At 38.5% G+C, this 21156-nt stretch overlaps 1 protein-coding gene across 4 annotated transcripts in view; it reads right to left on the bottom strand.

Moving 5' to 3' along the window:
- Nucleotides 1-21156, bottom strand: part of ZCWPW2 (zinc finger CW-type and PWWP domain containing 2) — a 146402-nt gene that overhangs the window by 39372 nt on the left and 85874 nt on the right. For 3 of the 4 annotated variants that reach the window (XR_011563197.1, XM_019984074.2, XM_070777299.1), the window contains one exon: nt 17878-17989. The exons of the other annotated variant lie outside the window; for it this stretch is intronic. Coding sequence is in view for 2 of the 3 variants with exons in the window: in XM_019984074.2 (XP_019839633.2) it covers nt 17878-17989 (112 nt within the window). In the remaining variant the exon portion in view is untranslated. The remainder of the gene's footprint in view (nt 1-17877; nt 17990-21156) is intronic. 4 annotated transcript variants of the gene reach the window in all.

Below are 21156 nucleotides of genomic sequence, written 5' to 3'. Positions count from 1 at the left end.
TTATTTACTATTCATTGAGTAGAAGTAGGTCATCATTAAGGTTTTCATCCTCATTAGCTTCACTTTGACAAGGCTGTGCAGGAGGAGGAGAAAGGGTTGGACTTTCTTACGGGTGGCAGAGGCAGAGGAGGTGGAGGAGGTGGAAGGGGAGACAGGATAGGCAGGCTCACTTGATGTCACTTTATAGGAATGCATCTTCATTTTTGTCTGACTTTTTTGCATCCTCATTTCTCCAAAATGATACTAACACTTCTTCCACCATTTGCTTCCGTTTCGGTGCCCATATCATAGAAGAGTTCATGATGTAAAAAGTTAAAACCAGGCTTGAGTAATCTGAAACCTTCTGCCAGATTGTCTGATGTCAATTTGTTTTCTGGCACTGCTTCTTCTACATCTTCTTCCTCATCATCTGGCCATGATTCAGAAGCAGTTATCTGTTAATTCCTCTGGTGTGCTGTCTTGAATTTCTCCAAAGTCTGGAAACTCATCACCTGCTACCCTTTTTGTCATACCCACAACCTCTTTCATGATGTCCTCAACTGGATCCATTGTAAGTCCTGTGAAGTCATGCAGATCTGGTCACAGTTTTCTCCAGCAGGGATTTATTATTTCAGGCTTGATGGGCTTCATGGATTTTTCTGTAACAACAATGGCATCTGCAATGGTGTAATCAACCTTCCAGACTTTCACAATGTTCTATTAGGGTTCTCTTCTAGAGCACTGACAATCCTTTCCATGTGTAACGCGCATTTAAAAGTTCTATGATCCCTGATCTACAGACTGAATTCAGTTCAGTTCAGTCACTCAGTCGTGTTCGACTCTTTGCGACCCCATGGACTGCAGCACACCAAGCCTCCCTATCCATCACCAACTCCTGGAGTTTGCTTAGACTCATGTCCATTGAGTTGGTGATGCCATCCAACCATCTCATCCTCTGTCATCCCCTTCTCCTCCTGCCTTCAATCTTTCCCAGCATCAGGGTCTTTTCTAGTGAGTCAGGTTTTTACATCATGTGGCCAAAAGACTGGAGCTTCAGCTTCAGCGTCAGTCCTTCCAATGAATATTCAGTGTTGATTTCCAAGGGACTCTCAAGAGTCTTCTCCAACACCACAGTTCAGAAGCATCAATTCAATGCTGCTCAGTTTTCTTTATGATCCAACTCTCACATCCAGACATGACTATTGGAAAAACCATAGCTTTGACTAGACAGACCTTTGTAGGCAAAGTAATGTCTCTGCTATTTAATATTCTGTTCCAGTTGGTCATAGCTTTTCTTCCAAGGAGCAAGTGTCTTTTAATTTCATGGCTGCAGTCACCATCTGCAGTGATTTTGGAGTCTAAGAAAATACAGTCTGTCACTGTTTCTACTGTTTCCCCATCTATTTGCCATGAAGTGATGGGACTGCATGCCATGATCTTTGTTTTCTATGTTGAGCTTTAAGCCAGCTTTTTCAGTCTCTTCTTTCACCTTCATCATGAGGCTCTTCAGTTCCTCTTCATTTTCTGCCATAAGGGTGGTGTCGTCTGCATATCTGAGGTTACTGATGTTTCTCCCAGCAATTCAGAGACTGAATTAGAGAATATATGTTCGAAAGGCAAGCAGATCACTTTGACACCTTCAGTGCTGAACTCGTGGCATTCTGGGGGCCAGGGCATTTCTGATATCAGAAGAACTTTAAAAGACAGTCCCCTTGCTGGTGGACTACTTCCTGACTCCAAGGACAAAGCACTGATGAAACCAATCCAGTAAAAAATTCTTGCTGTCCAGGCCTTCTTCGTATAGTACAACCAAAAGACTGGCAGCTGCTGTTTATCTTTTCCCTTCAAAGCTTGTGGGTTAGCAGCTTTATGGATAAGGGCAGTCCTGATCATACATCCAGCTGCATTTGCACAAAATCAAACAGTTAGCCTAGCCCTTCCTGCCTTAAATCCTGGTACTTGCTTCTTTTCTTTACTAACAAATATCTTTTGCAGCATTTTTTTTCCAGAATAGGACACTTTCATCTGCATTAAAAATCTGTTCAGGTAGGCATCCTTTCTCCTCAGTGACTTTTTTAATGGCATCTGGGAACTCATCTCCTGCCTTTTGGTCAGCAGAAGCTGCTTCTCTTGTTATCTTGACATTTCTTAAGCCCAACCTCTTTCTAAAATTATCAAATCATCCTTTGCAGGCAGTAAATTCTCTAATTCAGATCCCTCACCTTCCTTTTGCTTTAAGTTGTCATATTATAACCTCACTTTTTCTTGAATCATACTAGAGTCTAAGGTATGTCTTTTTGATAGCAAACCTGTACTCACACTAAGGCTGCAATTTCAATGCAAGGTAAAAAGTGTATTGCACTAAAGTGAAAGGTTTTGGTGCATGCTAGTGTAGCAATGGCACCCCACTCCAGTACTCTTGCCTGGAAAATCCCATGGACGGAGGAGCCTGGTAGGCTGCAGTCCATGGGGTCACTAAAGAGTCAGACACAACTGAGTGACTTCACTTTCACTTTTCACTTCCATGCACTGGAGAAGGAAATGGCAACCCACTCCAGTGTTCTTGCCTGGAGAATCCCAGGGACAGGGGAGCCTGGTGGGCTGCCATCTATGGGGTCACACAGAGTCGGACAGGACTGAAGTGACTTACCAGCAGCAGCAGTGTAGCCAAAGTGATAGCTTCACAAATTTCCTTGTTTCACTTTTTTACAATGGTTGGATTCATTCATCTTGAAATGGTGGCAACTTCAGTTGCAGACCTCAGTCTATAGTCCATATCAAGTAACTCTGTTTTTCCTTGGAACATCGTGACTTATTTCCTGCGTGCACTTTCAGCATTATTAGTGGCACTTCGTGGGTTCTATGGTATTGTTCAGGGCTTATGGTATTGCATAGAAATATGTGAGAACTGCAAGAGAACACTTTCCACTGTGATACGCAACTTTAGTGGAGAGATGAAGTGCTCCTGCAGAGGTGACCCGTGTCACAGCATTTGCACAAGTGTGCACTACATCTGTGCTCACTGTGACAGCAGCAGGAGGTAGCTGGGAAAGTATTACCATGGCACAGTGTGTGCACAACACTTACCTTTATGCAATCATGGTTTAATACTGCATTTTTATGTTTGTTTACATTTCACCCGACTACAAATGGCACCATATACAATCTGTGTTTATGTACATTTTAATAAGTTTTAATTTTTATAATATATTTGTGTGTATTTCATGGTAGTAAATGATTAAAATAGACTGCTATCTACATATAATTTAATCACTCATGATATACACTTTTCTCAAATTTTTTAGGCTATGCAGTTCATCTGTAAATTTTTTCAAATTGTCACAAATCTCCCCACATTTTTCATATATTTATTAAGTGAATTCACTGAAATCTGTGTGTAAGTGAACCTGCTCAGTTTCAACTCATGTTGTTCAAGGGTCAATTGTATAGAAAAGTATTTAAAGATCATTTTGATATGTGCAAAAGTATGTATGTGTGTATATTAGTAAAAATCATTGGCACAACTGGTCTTTTTTTAAAAAATGTTCAATCTGGAATTCCATAATTGAATAGATTCTATGTAAATATTTATCCATAGATATGTTTTAGAAACCTTAATACTGTGGTAATGAAAAATGGGAAGGGCTATGGATATTAACTGTAAGGTTTCAGGGCTGCATTTATGCAGAAAGGCAGAATCAAGATGGTGGAGAGAGAAGAAACAGAGTCCCTGTCTCCCCATGCCTAGGACACTCACTAGACACTGGTGGGGAATCCCCAACAACCAGGCCAACGGGAGGAGCCCCTGGGTGACCAGCTCCCATGGGGGAGCACAAGGGGAGGGGCAGTCAAGAAGTCAAGTCTCCCTCTGTCTTCTGGAGCCCCTTCTGTCCTCTAGAGTCCCTTCCAAGCACATGTATTGCCCATGTAGGCCCTGCAGGCACAGGAAAGAAAGAGGAGAAAGAGCTGTGCTGGCTGGGGGTATGTCCCTCGGGTGTGGAAGAGTGGGAAACAGCCTGGTGTTCTACCATCCACTCAGCCTGGGGGAGCCTCCTGGGGTGCCAAGCCCGATCCTCTGTACTTGGAAGCCTGATGCACTCTGGAGGCCCCCTCAGCTGGGCTGAGCCCAGGCCTTACCTCCTACTCCAATCCAAGGTCTTTTCTGGAGGCATGGTCCTGAACCAAGACCCCATGCCCCACCTAAACCCTGCCTCTACCTATACTCTACAACCACCTAAGCCCTTACCTACCTAAGGACCATGACCCCCTAAAGCCAAGGTTTTTTTCTGCCTTTCTTTGTTGCTCTTATTGTTTTGTTAGATTTTTTTGTTTTTTACTCTTGGCCAGTGGAGTTCAGTTTTACCCTCAGTTTTACAACCTGTAGCTATTTTATATATAGTCTTAATTTTTCTACTGTTTGTTAGTTTTCTAAATCTATTTTATTCTTTGTTATTGTTCTGCTCCCTTTTATTTTTATTTAGTATAATATATATATATACATATAAACATATACACACACATATATATACATATAAACATATATACATAGATATATATATACACACCAGATCAGATCAGATCAGTCGCTCAGTTGTGTCGGACTCTTTGCGCCATGAATCGCAGCACACCAGGCCTCCCTGTCCATCACCAACTCCTGGAGTTCACTCAGACTCACGTCCATCAAATCAGTGATGCCATCCAGCCATCTCATCCTCTGTCGTCCCCTTGTCCTCTTGCCCCCAACCCCTCCCAGCATCAGAGTCTTTTCCAATGAGTCAACTCTTTGCATGAGGTGGCCAAAGTACTGGAGTTTCAGCTTTACCATCATTCCTTCCAAAGAAATCCCAGGGCTGATCTCCTTCAGAAGGGACTGGTTGGATCTCCTTGCAGTCCAAGGGACTCTCAAGAGTCTTCTCCAACACCACAGTTCAAAAGCATCAATTCTTCGGCACTCAGCCTTCTTCACAGTCCAACTCTCACATCCATACATGACCACAGGAAACACCATAGCCTTGACTAGACAAACCTTTGTTGGCAAAGTAATGTCTCTGCTTTTGAATATGCTATCTAGGTTGGTCATAACTTTCCTTCCAAGGACTAAGTGTCTTTTAATTTCATGGCTGCAGTCACCATCTGCAGTGATTTTGGAGCCCAGAAAAATAAAGTCTGACACTGTTTCCACTGTTTCCCCATCTATTTCCCATGAAGTGATGGGACCGGATGCCATGATCTTCGTTTTCTGAATGTTGAGCTTTAAGCCAACTTTTTCACTCTCTACTTTCACCTTCATCAAGAGGCTTTTTAGTTCCTCTTCACTTTCTGCCATAAGGGTGGTGTCACCTGCATATCTGAGGTTATTGATATTTCTCCTAGCAATCTTGATTCCAGCTTGTGTTTCTTCCAGTCCAGCGTTTCTCATGATGTACTCTGCATAGAAGTTAAATAAACAGGGTGACAATATACAGCCTTGACGTATTCCTTTTCCTATTTGGAACCAGTCTGTTGTTCCATGCCCAGTTCTAACTGTTGCTTCCTGACCTGCATACAAATTTCTCAAGAGGCAGATCAGGTGGTCTGGTATTCCCATCTCTTTCCGAATTTTCCAGTTTATTGTGATCCACACAGTCAAAGGCTTTGGCATAGTCAATAAAGCAGAAATAGATGTTTTTCTGGAACTCTCTTGCTTTTTCCATGATCCAGCGGATGTTGGCAATTTGTTCTCTGGTTCCTCTGCCTTTTCTAAAACCAGCTTGAACATCAGGAAGTTCACGGTTCACAAATTGCTGACGCCTGCCTTGGAGAATTTTAAGCATTACTTTACTAGCATGTGAGACGAGTGCAATTGTGCGGTAATTCGAGCATTCTTCGGCATTGCCTTTCTTTCAGATTGGAATGAAAACTCACCTTTTCCAGTCCTGTGGCCACTGCTGAGTTTTCCAAATTTGCTGGCATATTGAGTGCAGCACTTTCACAGCATCATCTTTCAGGATTTGGAATAGCTCAACTGGAATTCTATCACCTCCACTAGCTTTGTTTGTAGTGATGCTTTCTAAGGCCCACTTGACTTCATATTGCAGGATGCCTGGCTCTATATCAGTGATCACACCATCATGATCATCTGGGTCGTGAAGATCTTTTTTGTACAATTCTTCTGTGTATTCTTGCCATCTCTTCTTAATATCTTCTGCTTCTGTTAAGTCCATACCATTTCTGTCCTTTATCGAGCCCATCTTTGCATGAAATGTTCCTTTGGTATCTCTGATTTTCTTGAAGAGATCTCGAGTCTTTCCCATTCTGTTGTTTTCCTCTATTTCTTTGCATTGATCGCTGAAGAAGGCTTTCTTATCTCTTCTTGCTATTCTTTGGAACTCTGCATTCAGATGTTTATATCATTCCTTTTCTCCTTTGCTTTTCGCTTCTCTTCTTTTCACAGCTATTTGTATACACACACACACACACACACACACACACACACATATTCTTTTTCTTTCTTTGCTACTGGAGTCTGGTTTTACCCTCCAGGGGTTGTTTCATATATACTCTTATTTTTTCTGATATATCTGTTAGTTTTCTAAATCCGTTTTATTTTTTATTCTTTGTTATTGTTCTGCTCCTTTTTATTTTTTATTATTATTTTCTTCTTTGCTACTGAAGTTTGCTTTTACCCTCCAGAGCCTGTTTCATATAGATTTATATCTTTTCTAACATATCTGTTAGTATTTTAAATTTATTTTTTATTTTATTATTTGTTATTGATCTGCTCCCTTTTTACTTTTCTATTTTCTTTTTTTCTTCTTTTGCTGCACCTTGCATCTTGCAGGATCCCAGCTCACAGGCCAGGAAACAGGCCTGAGCTCCTGTGGTGGGAGCAGTGATTCCAAACTGCTAGACTAACACAGAATATCAGGCCCCAGGGAATATTAATCAGGATGAGGTATCCCAGAGGTCCACATCTCAACACCAACACCCCACTTCACCCAAGTGCCCACAAACTCCACTGCTAGAAACCTCAGGCCAAACAACTAGTAAGAAAGGAACACAGACCCACCCATCAAAAAAAAAAAAAAAAAACATGAGATGACAAAAACTATGACAAGCACTGAAAATGAAATTGATCAAAAATCTTCCAACAAACAAAAGACCAGCGCCAGAAGGCTTCATAGGTGAATTCTATCCTGTTCAAATTCTTCCCAAAAATTGCAGAGGGAAGCAAATACTCCCAAACTCATTTTACGAGGCCACCATCACCCTGGTACCAAAACCAGACAAGGAAATCACAAAAAAAGAAAACTTCAGGCCAATATCATCCATGAATATAGATGTAAAAATCCTCAACAAAATACTAGCAAAAAGAATCTAACAACATGTTAAAAGGTTCGTACACCATGATCAAGTGGGGTTTATCCATGGGATGCAAGGATACTTCAACATATGCAAATCAGTGTGATACACCATATTAACAAATTGAAAGATAAAAGGCTTCTGATAAAAGATAAAAATCACATGATAATCTCAATAGATTTAGAAAAATCTTTCAACAAAATTCAATACCCATTTATGTTAAAAAAAAAAAAATCTCTCCAGAAAATGAAAGAGAAGGAACCTACCTCAACATAACAAGGGCCAAGTACAACAAACCCACAGCAAACATTATTTCTTTTGGTGAAAAACTGAAAGCATTTCCTCTAAGATCAGGAACAAGAAAGAGGGCCCACTCTCACCACTGTTATTCAACATAGTTTTGGAAGTCCTAGTCACGGCAATCAGAGAAGAAAAACAAATAAAAGGAATCTGGATTGGAAAAGAAGTAAAACTCTTACTGTCTACAGATGACAAGATAATGTATGTACACAGAAAATCCTAAAGATGCCACCAGAAAATTACTAGAGCTTATCAATGAATTTAGTAAAGTCTCAGGATACAAAATTAATACATAGAAATTGTTTGCATTCCTATACACTAATAATGAAAAATCAGAAAGAGAAATTAAGGAAACAATCCCATTCGTCATTGCAACATACAGAATAAAATACCCAGGAATATTCCAACTGATGAAGGAATAATCTCCAGCATACACAAGTAGTTCAATATCAGAAAAGCAAACAACCCAATAAGAAAATGAACAGAAGACCTAAACTGACATTTCTCCAAAAAAGACACACAGATGGCTAAAAGACACACCAAAAGATGCTCTACATCACTCATCATGAGAGAAACACAAATCAAAACTACAATGAGGTATCACCTCACATTGGTCAGAATGGTAATCATCAAAAAATCTACAAACAATAAATGCTGGAGAGGATGTGGAGAAAAGAGAACCTTCTTGCACTGTTGGTGGGAATGTAAATTGATACAGCCACTATGGAGAACAATATGGAAATTCCTTAGAAAACTAAGAATGAAGTTACCATACGACCTTTGAAATTTAAAGAAATATTCCTAGGTATTTTATTCTGTTTGTTGCAATGGCGAATGGGATTATTTCCTTAATTTCTCTCCTTACGTAGGTTTATTCCTAGGATAAAAACCTGCAAAAGACCTGTATACAGAAAACTATGATAGTGATGAAAGAAATCAAAGATGACACAAACAGATGGAGAGATATATCACATTCTAGGATTGGAAGAATTAACATTGTGAAAATGACTATACTAGCCAAAGCAATCTACAAACTCAATACAATCCCTATCAAATTACCAACGGCATTTTTCACAGAACTAGAACAAAATATTTCACAATTTGTATGAAAACACTAAAGACCCCAAATAGCCAAAGCAATCTTGAGAAAGAAAAATGGAGCTGGAAGAATCGATGGTCCTGATTTCAGACTGTACAACAAAGCTATAGTAATCAAGATAGTATGGTACTGGCACAAAAACAGAAATATGAATCACTGGAACAAGACAGAAAGCCTACAATAAAACACACACACCTATGGGCACCTTATCTTTGACAAAGCAGGCAAGAATATACAATGGAAAGATAGCTTTTTTAACAAGTGGTGTGGGAAAACTGGGCAGCTATGTGTAAAAGAATGAAATTAGAACACTTCATAACACCATACACAAAAATAAACTCAAAATGGATTAAAGACCCTAATATAAGCCCAAACTATATAACTCTTAAAAAGAAAATGTAGGCAGAACACTTTTTGACATAAATCACAGCAAGATCCTCTTTGACTCACCTCCAAGAATAATGGAAATAAGAACAGAAATAAACAAATGGGACCTAATTGAACTTAAAAGCTTTTGCACAGTAAAGAAGCTATAAACAAGATGAAAAGACAACCCTCAGAATGGAAGAAAATAACTGCAAAAGAAGCAACTGACAAAGGATTAAATTCCAGAATATACAAGCAGCTCATGCAGCTCAATATCAGAAAAGCAAACAACCCAATTAAAAAATGGGCAGAAGACCTAAACCGACATTTCTCCAAAGAAGACATACAGACGGCTAACAAACAATAAATACCGGAGAGGATGTGGAGAAAAGAGAACCTTCCTGCACTGTTGGTGGGAATGTAAATTGACACAGCCACTATGGAGAACAGTACAGAAATTTCTTAGAAAACTAGGAATGAAGCTACCATATGACCTCTGAAATTAAAAGATGCTAGGTCCTTGGAAGAAAAGCTATGACAAACCTAGACAGTGTATTAAAAGCAGAGACATCACTTTTCTAACAAAGGTCTGTACAGTCAAAGGAACTGTACAGACAAACATATGTTTCTTTCAGTAGTCATGTGTCAATGTGACAGCTGGACCATCAAGGCTGAGCATCAAAGAATTAATGCTTTTGAATTGTGGTGCAAGAGAAGACTCATGAGAATCCCATGGACATCAAGGAGATCAAACCAGTCAATCCTAAAAGAAATCAACCCTGAATATTCATTGGAAGGACTGATGCTGAAGCTGAACCTCTAATACTTTGGTCAACTGATGTGAAGACCCTGATGCTAGGAAAGATTGAGGGCAGGAGGAAAAGGGGGCGACAGAAGATGAGATGGTTGGATGGCATCACTGACTCAATGGACATGAGTTTGAGCAAGCTCTGGGACATAATGAAGGACAAGGAAGCCTGGTGTTGTGTGGTCCATGGGGTTGCAAAGAGTCAAACAGGACTTAGTGCCTGAACAACAACAACAACAATATGAACCTGTGATCCCACTACTGGGCATATACCCTGAGAAAATAATAATTCAAAAAGGCACTTGTACCCAATGTTCACTGCAGCACTACTAACAATAGACAGGACATGGAAGCAATCTAGATGTCCATCAACAGATGAATGGATAAAGAAATTGTGGTAGATATATACAATGGAATATTACTCAGCCATAAAAAGGAATGAATTTGAGTCAGTTGAACTGACGTGGATGAACCTAGAGCCTGTTATACAGTGTGAAATAAGTCAGAAAGAGAAAAACAATTGTCATATATTAATGCATATATATGAAATCTAGAAAAATGGTACTGATTAACCTATTTGCACAGCAGGAATAGACAGAGATGTAGAGACAGACTTGTGGACACAGTGGCAGAAGGCAAGGATAAGATGAGAGAGTAGCTTTGAAATATATACTTTACCACACGTAATATACACAGCCAGAGAGAAGTTGCTATATAACACATGGAGCTCAGCCTGGTGCTCTGTTAAGACCTAGAAAGGTGAGATGGTGGGCTGGGAGGGAGGCTCAAGAGGGAGGTTCAAAAGGGAGGGGTTATGTGTATACCTAGAGCTTCCCTGGTGCCTCAAACAGTAAAGAATCCTCCTGCAATGCAGGAGACCTGGGTTCAATCCCTGGGTCAGGAAGATGTCCTAGAGAAGGGAATGGCTACCCACCCCAGTATTCTTGCCTGGAGAATACCATGAACAGAGGAGCCTGGCAGGCTACAGCCCATGAAGTTGCAAAGAGTCAAATACGACTAAGTGACTAAGCACACACATACAGCTGATTCATGTTGCTGTACGGTAGACACCAACATAACACTAGTGGTAAAGCAGTTATCCTTCAATTAAAATTAAAATTTAAGAAAGAAACGAAAAAGATTTATCAATACGGGAATATAATCACAATGAGCATGTAAAACAAAAAGGATAAGAGTAAATAAATTTTTGCCATCTAAAAGCCAATTTTGCAGTAAAAAATTATTTTCACAAAACAGAAAACTAGAGGAGTAGGTTATTATATTTATACCTACAACTGGCTGCCATGTGTAAATTTCCCTTTTTCCTATGTTCAGCTGGTGCTTGAAATAACCCCTTCTTCTGGAGTATATGTTTCCTTCCTGATGAACGTACAAGATGACCCACCACCATAGATGATTCTTCAGCTAGGAGAAATACCCACCTCTTTTGCAAATTCATAGTCATCTTAGGTCACAGAACTTTTTCCCTTGTCTTACAGCTTCTTCGATATATATCTAAGCACTCTGCAAGGCTAGGATGTGCCTTGAGGCAGGGCCCACTTTTCAATGCAGCAGGTGCTCAATTTTTTTACATTTAATAAATGTATATGGATTTTATGCAAAATATTATATGGATCTGAAATATACATTGTATCCAAACAAATTAATATAATTAACTGAAACACACAGAATATTTACATGGCATAAGTCACTATACTAGACAATGTAAAATATAAAATATTACATGTTGTCACTCAGATCTTTAGTTTCTTTTCTTTTTTTTTTTAATAAAACTATCCTTTATTTATTATGAAAGATTTAAAAAAATTTTAGAAATATCTGTTATTGCATGGGTTTTGAAACCCCTGACTTTAATTAATTTATTTATTTATTTTAAATTTATTCCTTTATTTCTCATGTGTTCCCCATCCTGAACCCTCCTCCCTCCTCCCTCCCCATACCATCCCTCTGGGTCATCCCAGTGCACCAGCCCCAAGCATCCAGCATCGTGCATTGAACCTGGACTGGCATCTCGTTTCATACATGACATTTCACATGTTTCAATGCCATTCTCCCAAATCTTCCCACCCTCTCCCTCTCCCACAGAGTCCATAAGCCTGTTCTATACATCAGTGTCTCTTTTGCTGTCTCGTATACAGGGTTATCGTTACCATCTTTCTAAATTCCATATATATGCGTTAGTATACTGTATTGGTGTTTTTCCTTCTGGCTTACTTCACTCTGTATAATAGGCTCCAGTTTCATCCACCTCATTAGAACTGACTCAAATGTATTCTTTTTAATGGCTGAGTAATACTCCATTGTGTATATGTACCACAGCTTTCTTATCCATTCCTCTGCTGATGGACATCTAGGTTGCTTCCATGTCCTGGCTATTATAAACCGTGCTGCGATGAACATTGGGGTACACGTGTCTCTTTCCCTTCTGATTTCCTCAGTGTGTATGCCCAGCAGTGGGATTGCTGGATCATAAGGCAGTTCTATTTCCAGTTTTTTAAGGAATCTCCACACTGTTCTCCATAGTGGCTGTACTAGTTTGCATTCCCACCAACAGTGTAAGAGGGTTCCCTTTTCTCCACACCCTCTCCAGCATTTATTATTTGTAGACTTTTGGATCGCAGCCATTCACCTTATCTTTGACAAAGGAGGCAAGAATATACAATGGATTAAAGACAATCTCTTTAACAAGTGGTGCTGGGAAATCTGGTCAACCACTTGTAAAAGAATGAAACTAGAACACTTTCTAACACCATATACAAAAATAAACTCAAAATGGATTAAAGATCTCAACGTAAGACCAGAAACTATAAAACTCCTAGAGGAGAACATAGGCAAAACACTCTCTGACATACATCATAGCAGGATCCTCTATGACCCACCTCCCAGAATATTGGAAATAAAAGCAAAAATAAACAAATGGGACCTAATTAAACTTAAAAGCTTCTGCACATCAAAGGAAACTATTAGCAAGGTGAAAAGACAGCCTTCAGAATGGGAGAAAATAATAGCAAATGAAGCAACTGACAAACAACTAATCTCAAAAATATACAAGCAACTCCTACAGCTCAACTCCAGAAAAATAAATGACCCAATCAAAAAATGGGCCAAAGATCTAAATAGACATTTCTCCAAAGAAGACATACAGATGGCTAACAAACACATGAAAAGATGCTCAACATCACTCATTATCAGAGAAATGCAAATCAAAACCACTATGAGGTACCATTTCACACCAGTCAGAATGGCTGTGATCCAAAAGTCTACAGATCTTTAGTTTCTTAACTGATAAAGCAGGAGTAATATATTGGTATACTGTGATTTAAATAATATAATCTACATAAAATAAAGTTCCTAAAACAATGTCTGGTAGATTTTAGATAACAATGTTCTCTTCCATTTTAGCTAATTGATGTGTGTGTGTGTGCATGTGTGTGTGTGTGTGAGTGTTAGAGAGAGAGTGAGGGAGAGATCTTAAGCCTTGTAATACTAGGAAAAATAGTTTGTCAATGATATATTTCACTATTGTCTCATCTTTTCAAGTGATTTCATCATTCTTCCATTTAAATAATTATTTGTCTTTCAAACAGTTGGGAATAATTGATGAGCAATGATAAAATAGCAAAATATTCCGAGAGGGAAAAATAAGATGGTTGAAATTCCACAATGCATTTCAGATTTAAGGGCCCAGTGAGACCTGGTAGTAGTTACAATATAGAACATGCTTTGTTGAATCAAAAAAAATTTCCCTGTTCTTTTGAAGACCTCTGACAATAATAAAAATCACAATGAAATGCTAATCTGTACAAATAGCTAAAACTGCACAAAAAGACTAAAATTGGATCCAAAGGACCCTGATCATATATTGAGTGTTAATGAGAATAGAATAGAACTCATGTTTCTTCTCAAAACGTAAGCGATTCTTAAGTAAAACATCCAGCAGGGAGATGAATTGGGAACAGAAACATCCAAACTGCTGTTCAAGAACTCTTCACACTCAAACGTTGCGGAGCTGTCTCCCAGTGCAATAGAACTCTAATTCAATGTCAAAGGAAAGTGCTGATGTAATACTTTCAAACATAGCAATCACTAGTGATTTCTCTGTTAATAACAGTAAGTCTGTGTTCAACTTCAGCAGCATTTACTATTTTCTAAGAGCTGAATTCTCCCTAGTGAGAAAGGTTTAATTTCCTCCCTTCAGAAATCTCTGCATGTAAGAACCCTGACATACAGAGTGAAAAGCAGTTAACAGGAAATGTAGATTTGGATAATTAAAAGGACCTTTACTTCTCTTCTGAACTATATCCACATCATATTTTTAAAGTATAAAAGAGGAGCTTCAGGTAGAAAATAAAAATGTTCCAAATGAGTAGAGGTGGTTATGCATCATGAATCGTAAGAGATGTTAAAATTTTTATTTACAACCATATGAGAGGGAAGTTAGGGTTAGAAAGAAAGCTGAGCGCCAAAGAATTGATGCTTTTGAACTGTGGTGTTGGAGAAGACTCTTGAGAGTCCCTTGGACTGCAAGGAGATCCAACCAGTCCATTCTAAAGGTCCTGGGTGTTCACTGGAAGGACTGATGCTGAAGCTGAAACTCCAATACTTTGGCCACCTCATGTGAAGAGTTGACTCACTGGAAAAGACTCTGATGCTGGGAGGGATTATGGGCAGGAGGAAAAGGGGACAACAGAGGATGAGATGGCTGGATGGCATCACCGACTCGATAGGCACGAGTTTGGGTGAACCCTGGGAGTTGGTGATCGACAGGGAGGCCTGGCATGCTGTGATTCATGAGGTTGCAAAGAGTCGGACACGACTGAGCAACTGAACTGAACTGAAAACCTGGAAGCAACCAGGATGTTTTCAATGGGTGAGTGGATAAATAAACTGGTACACACAAACAATGGATTATAATTGGTACTAGAGAAATCCTCACAGCTACTGGAATGAAATAAATGGTTTGCCTCTAAGCAACTAACCTTTTAAGTAACTGACCTCCTGTAAAATATTTGAATAATGGTTAATTATCTCTCAAACCTACTTTGAATACAGTAAGAAGCTGTATACCTCCTAGAATCCACTCTAGAAGCCAAGCAGGCACAGGACTGAATTCTCTTTTGGAGGCAGTAAAGAGGGAGTGAGCCTGTGACGCAAAGACTTAACTCCTAGAAGTCTGTTCACGCCCGTCAATTTGGGATACTTCAGGCACAAAATGAGAGTTCTTAGGCACATGGCTCTCTATAATCAGGCTGAATTATACAAATTCTGCATGTAAAAACCATCAGACTTTCATCAAGAAAATGGTTTGTTGCTGCAAAATCAATCAGAAATAACCCCGTTCCAGGTCTCCGGACGAGTAAGAATGCCAAAGGATGCAGACATCAACACCCTGGCACACAACAACAGCAAAGGCAAAATAACTTACCGAGACCAGGTCACGCTAGTGTGAAATGGCTGCAATACAACTTTCAAAAGTAAAAGACTATACATTACTACAAAATATTAATGTTTAAAAAACTAAATATTTCAGTTTATTCTGGTTACACAAACAAATGTATAGCCCATGCAAAGCATAAAATTGTATTTGTGACACTAAAGTGAGTTCAACCTTTATTGCTAATAAACAGAGACATTATATTTTCAGCTCAAGGAATAAAATCACATTTGTGGTAATAAAAGTCTTGACCACAGGAGTTTGCTTGTCATTCTTTTTCCATTCTTTTCAAATCTATTTATATGCTTTAAAATCTAAACTTAGGTGGCTAGGTTAATATTTAAACTTTTTCTCAAATAAAATGTTTTTATATAAGTTTTAAACTTTTCTACAGGAGAAAAAATATCAGTCTTACTTTAAAATTCAGTAAGCACAAAAGACCAGATCCTCCCTTAGAAAAATCTGCTTTAGAACTTAAGGTGGAGAAAATCAGAAGGTACCTTGTAAGGAAAAAAAAAAATATCCTTTTTATGATCACTAAGCAGAAAAAAATTTAATGTATTTATTTATTGAAAAATCATTTCCATGCAAATATTAAATTCTTTTTAGAGTTAAAAATATATTATAGCTGCTACAAACCCTATGAATTCATTTAAAAAGCTACCCATAAACCACAATATTTATGATTCAAGAGAACTTTGAGGATGCTTTGAAATATTATACTTTTTTACCTAATTAAAGAAGTTAAAGATCACTTTTTATCTTTGCCTTGAATTTAAAAAAAAAAACATTTTGAAAAATACTTTGTTCTAAAATAATATAGCATATCCAAATAAAAGTTTCACTCAAGGAATATATTTTAAAGCCATAGCTTCTAATTTTGAAATAAATGCTTTGAAATACATAAGAGAATCTATGTAGAAAGGTTAAGAATATAGATGACAGAAGCACTAATTAAAACACCTACATTTAAATAGAGTGCTCGCTAAATAGACACTACTCCAAAAGGACATACAGATAGCCAAACAACACATGAAAAGATGCTCAGCATAACTAATTATTGGGCTCCCCTGGTGGCTCAGAGGTTAAAGCGTCTGCCTCCAATGCAGGAGACCTGGGTTCAATCCCTGGGTCGGGAAGATCCCCTGGAGAAGGAAATGGTAACCCACTCCAGTATTCTTGCCTGGAGAATCCCATGGACGGAGAAGCCTAGTAGGCTACAGTCCACGGGGTTGCAAAGAGTCAGACATGACTGGGACACAGAGCGACTTAGAAACACAAATCAAAACTACCATGAATTATCACCTCACACTGGTAAGAATGGCCATCATCAGCAAGTCTACAAATAATAAATGTTGGACAGGGTGTAGAGAAAAGGGAACCCTCCTATACTTTTGGTGGGAATGTAAATTAGTGCAGCCACTATGGAGAACAGGATTGGAGGCTCCTTATGAAACTAAAAATAGAGCTACCATATGATCCAGCAATCCCATTCTGGACATATATCTAGAGAAAACTATAATCTGAAAAGAAGCATGCACCTCAGTGTTCTTTGTAGCACTATTTACATGAGCCAAGACATGAACGTGAAGTCACTCAGTCATGTCCGACTCTTTGTGACTCCATGGTCTGCTTTAGAACTTAAAGCAGGCTCCTCTGCCCATGGGATTTTCAAGGCAAGAATACTGGAGTGGGTTGCCATTTCCTTCTCCAGGAGATCTTCCCGACCCAGGGATTGAACCCAGGTCTCCCACATTGTAGGCAGACACTTTACCAGCTGAGCCACCAGGGAAGTCAACAACCTAAATGTCCATCAACAGAGGAATAGATAAAGAAGAGACAAAAGAATACTACTCAGCCATAAAAAGGAATGAAAAAATGACATTTGCAGAGACATGGATGGATCTAGAGACTATAATACAGAGTGAAGTAAGTCAGAAAGAGAAAAACAAATATTATATTGGTATCGCTTTACATGGATCTAGAAAAATGGTAGAGATGAACTTATTTGCAAAGTAGAAACAGAAACTACAGATGTAGAAAACAAATTTACAGTTACCGAGGGGAGATGCTGGGGGTGGGATGAATTGGGAGATTGGGGTTGACGTATATACACTATTGATACTGTGCATAAAATAGACAACTAATGAGAATCTAGCACACGGAACTCTTCTCAGTCCTCTGTGGTGACTTAAATGGGAAAGAAATCTGAAAAAGAGGGAATATATGTATATATATAGCTGATTCACTTTGCTGCACAGCAGAAAATAATACAACATTGTAAAGCAGCTATGCGCCAACAGAAATTAATTTTTAAAAATGGATTGCATGTTTAGTCTGGGAAAACAGTTTCAGAGAGCAAAAAATAAATACTATTAATCCATATAAGAATAAATTTTCATTGGACAAAGATATACTATTCTCCTGTGAAACGGAAAGAGAGATTTTAAAATGTGCAAACATGTTTTGGAAAGACACTCTTGAATACATCCTTGTTTTGTGGTGGTGAAGAATAAACAATGCACGTACCCTGTTTTGATAGGTAGCATCTTTCCAGCCTTTGCTCATGAGAACATCCATACAGGAGGTATGCTTCTTGTAGGGCACTCTTATACCACTTATTTTTCTTACATTTTTCTGGCTAAAGAAAGACAGAAAAATAGTAAGATTCATCTTTAAGTGTATTTTTTTTAACAGGTTCAGCTGTTGAGCTTGAACTAAAACTAAGCACTGCACAATACTCTAGACTTTGATTATTATTTTTTGGTATATTTTAGAATATAGCAAAGTTGGGGAAATTTTGTATGTTAATAGCCAAAAGGGTCAGAGTCTCAATTCACTAAGATATTTTAATATGATTTATCTCAGACTTAGTTACAGATAGCTAAGACCACCAGTGTAACAAAGTAGTGAATATTAATACATTTTATAAGAATAATTTTGATTCCTCTTTAAGTAACAAGGCAATGGTAATGTAATGATAAAAACTGAAAGGCATAGTTTCTTACTGTAGTAAAACTAATTCCATTCACATCCAGTTTTGGTGTTACAGCAGATAGCTGGCATATTCATACAATTTTTTGAAACTTTCTATGCCCAATTTCTTCACCTGTAAAGCGTGGCTAATGCAATCACCATTAAGTATTAAAGGAAACAATAAGTATTAAATTCAGTAAGTATTAAAGGAATAATAGATGAGAGAGTTTTCTGGCATAATAAGTGATCAATATATGTTATTCTACTTGAATACAGTTCTTTTTCTAAATATATATTCAATTTTTAAAAAATATAACTTGAGAGACTTCCCTGGTGGTCCAGTGGTTAAGACACCATGCTGCCAAAACAGGGGGGATGGGTTTGATCATGGTTTGGGAACTAAGATCCCACATGCCATGTAGCATAGCCGAAATATTTTAAAAAATAACAGCTGGAAAATTTAATTTGAAAAGAAAAATGGAATAAAAGAATCTTTAGGTTAAAAATGACTGTAAAAATTATATGGCCTAGTAATTTTGCCAATGTTATTTTAGAGCTTGTCCCTAAAAGGTTTTTATGATGCTTAAAAAATTTACAATTTATAAAATGCATGCCATCATTTTATTTTTGCAAACTTCAGCTCCAAAAAGAACACAGGTGTTAAATTGCATGTGGTACTGGACACTATTTGCCATAAAAGTAGTGAAAAAATACAATCAAACAAAAATCTATTTTTGTAAATCAAACAATAGATTTTTGTACACAGAATACCTGAATTTCACTTATTAGGTTATTTCATAGGAAAAAAGAAAAGACAGACAGATACAATTCAAAAAATATCAGATAATTTAAACTAATTTAAGAATATCTAAGCTATAACAACATTTGCAGATTTAAAACATTTTTGCTTTTCAAATGTTATAAAGATGCTAAGTTAAACATTTATAGGACTTCCCTGGTGGAGCCTTCCTGATAGCTCAGTGGGTAAAGAATCTGCCTGCAATGCAGGAGACCCTGGTTCGATTCTTGGGTCTGGAAGATCTGCTGGAGAAGGGATGGGCTACCCACTCCAGTATTCTTGGGCTTCCCTGGAGTATTCTGGCCTAGAGAATTCCATGGACTGCATAGTCCATGGGGTCGCAAAGAGTCGCACATGACGGTGACTTTCACTTTCATGGTAACTTTCTGGAGGTGCAATGGATAAGAACTCACCTGCCAGTGTAGGGGACACGGTTTTAATCCCTGGTTTGGGACGATTCCACTTGCCACAGAGCAACTAACCCCACAAAGGCAACTACTGAGCCTGTGAGGCAACCACCGAGCCTGTGTGCCGCAACCGCTGAAGGCTGCGTCTAGAGCCTGTGCTGCGCAGAAAGAAAAGCCACCTCAATGAGAAGGCCCCACAACTCAGCGAAGAGTAGCCTTTGCTCACCACGACTATAGAAAGCCTGTGCAAAGCAGCGAAGACCCAGTCCAGCCAAAAATAAATTAATTTAAAAGATTTTAAAAATAATTTATAGATAATGAAAAATCACCTATAAGCTGTTACGTGTGTGTACGCTCAGTTGCTCAGTCAGGTCCAACTCTTTGAGACCCCATGCACTGCAGCCCGCCAGGCTCCTCTGTCCATGGGACTCTCCGGGCAAGAATACTAGAGTGGGTTGCCATGCCGTCTTCCAGGGGATCTTCCTGACCCAAGGACTGAACCCCCGATCTCCTGCAGGAGGATTCTTTACCACTGAGCCACCTGGGAAGCTGTAACAGCACTAAACAACTAAAGTTAAGGAAATTTCTCAAGAAAACCGATGCAAAATATTCCAAAATTAAACCCTGGTGAGTCTGGGGAACTAAAAAGCAATTTTTAATCCTGTGTCTGAGAATCTTTAAGAATTTATCAGTAAGTATGTGCCACCTAGTGGTAATATTACAATTACACATCTTCCAAAGAACTCAAACTCTTGTACAAAGAATTTTGAATTTCAGAATAAGGCTCAGATATGCAATGTATTTTCAATTAGTTTGTTCTTTGATTGAAGAAGCGATTCTAAAAGCGTAGAATGTGCCCTCCTGTCCACCCCCGTACTGTTTTTCCCAAAGGCACCCCAAATTACCAGTTTCTTTCACAGTCTTCCAGAGACACTGTATCCACCTACAAGCATTTACATCACTTAAATATCTATTTTTACAGAATGCTATGAATAGCTATATACTTTGAGTTTTTCTATTTGTACCTTGCAGATTTTTTTTTAAATGCTTGTAATCTTTTATTTTTAATCTCTTTATAGATTTATTCAATGTATTTCAGACCCTCAGGATCTATCACTGAAGAAAACAAATGAAGCTTACAATCTAACCGGTGAAGTAAGCATAACAAATACATAAAGGCTCTAGTTTAAGAGGCTGTAAGTATTCTGTAATAAAGAAAAGGTGAGGCAATAAAGTGGTTCAGGGTAACTCTCATTGAAAAAGTGACATTTAAGCAAGGATCTGAAGGAGGTCGAGCAGCTACCTGAGATATCCTGAGAAAGAGCACTGTGGGCGGACAAAAGATGCTCTAAGACAGGAGAATATAAGTGTACTCAAGGGGCATCAAGGAAGGTAAGCTGGTTATGAGTGAATGAGAAAGAAAATGAGTAACTGGGAATGATGTCCAAAGAATTAACAGGGACCAGGTCATGGAGGTCCTTGCAGGCCACTGCAGGAACTCTCCAATGAGTTCCTGGCTTTTACTCTGAGTGAAATCGGAGTCACTGCACAGTTCTGAGCAGAAAAATAAAATTTGTTTTGATTGAATGCTTTAAAACAATCGATCATCCTGCTTGCTTTAATGAG

The sequence above is a fragment of the Bos indicus genome, chromosome 22 (assembly GCF_029378745.1).
Source record: "Bos indicus isolate NIAB-ARS_2022 breed Sahiwal x Tharparkar chromosome 22, NIAB-ARS_B.indTharparkar_mat_pri_1.0, whole genome shotgun sequence".
Lineage (NCBI taxonomy): Eukaryota > Metazoa > Chordata > Mammalia > Artiodactyla > Bovidae > Bos > Bos indicus.
This window is presented reverse-complemented; position numbering and strand designations above follow the sequence as displayed.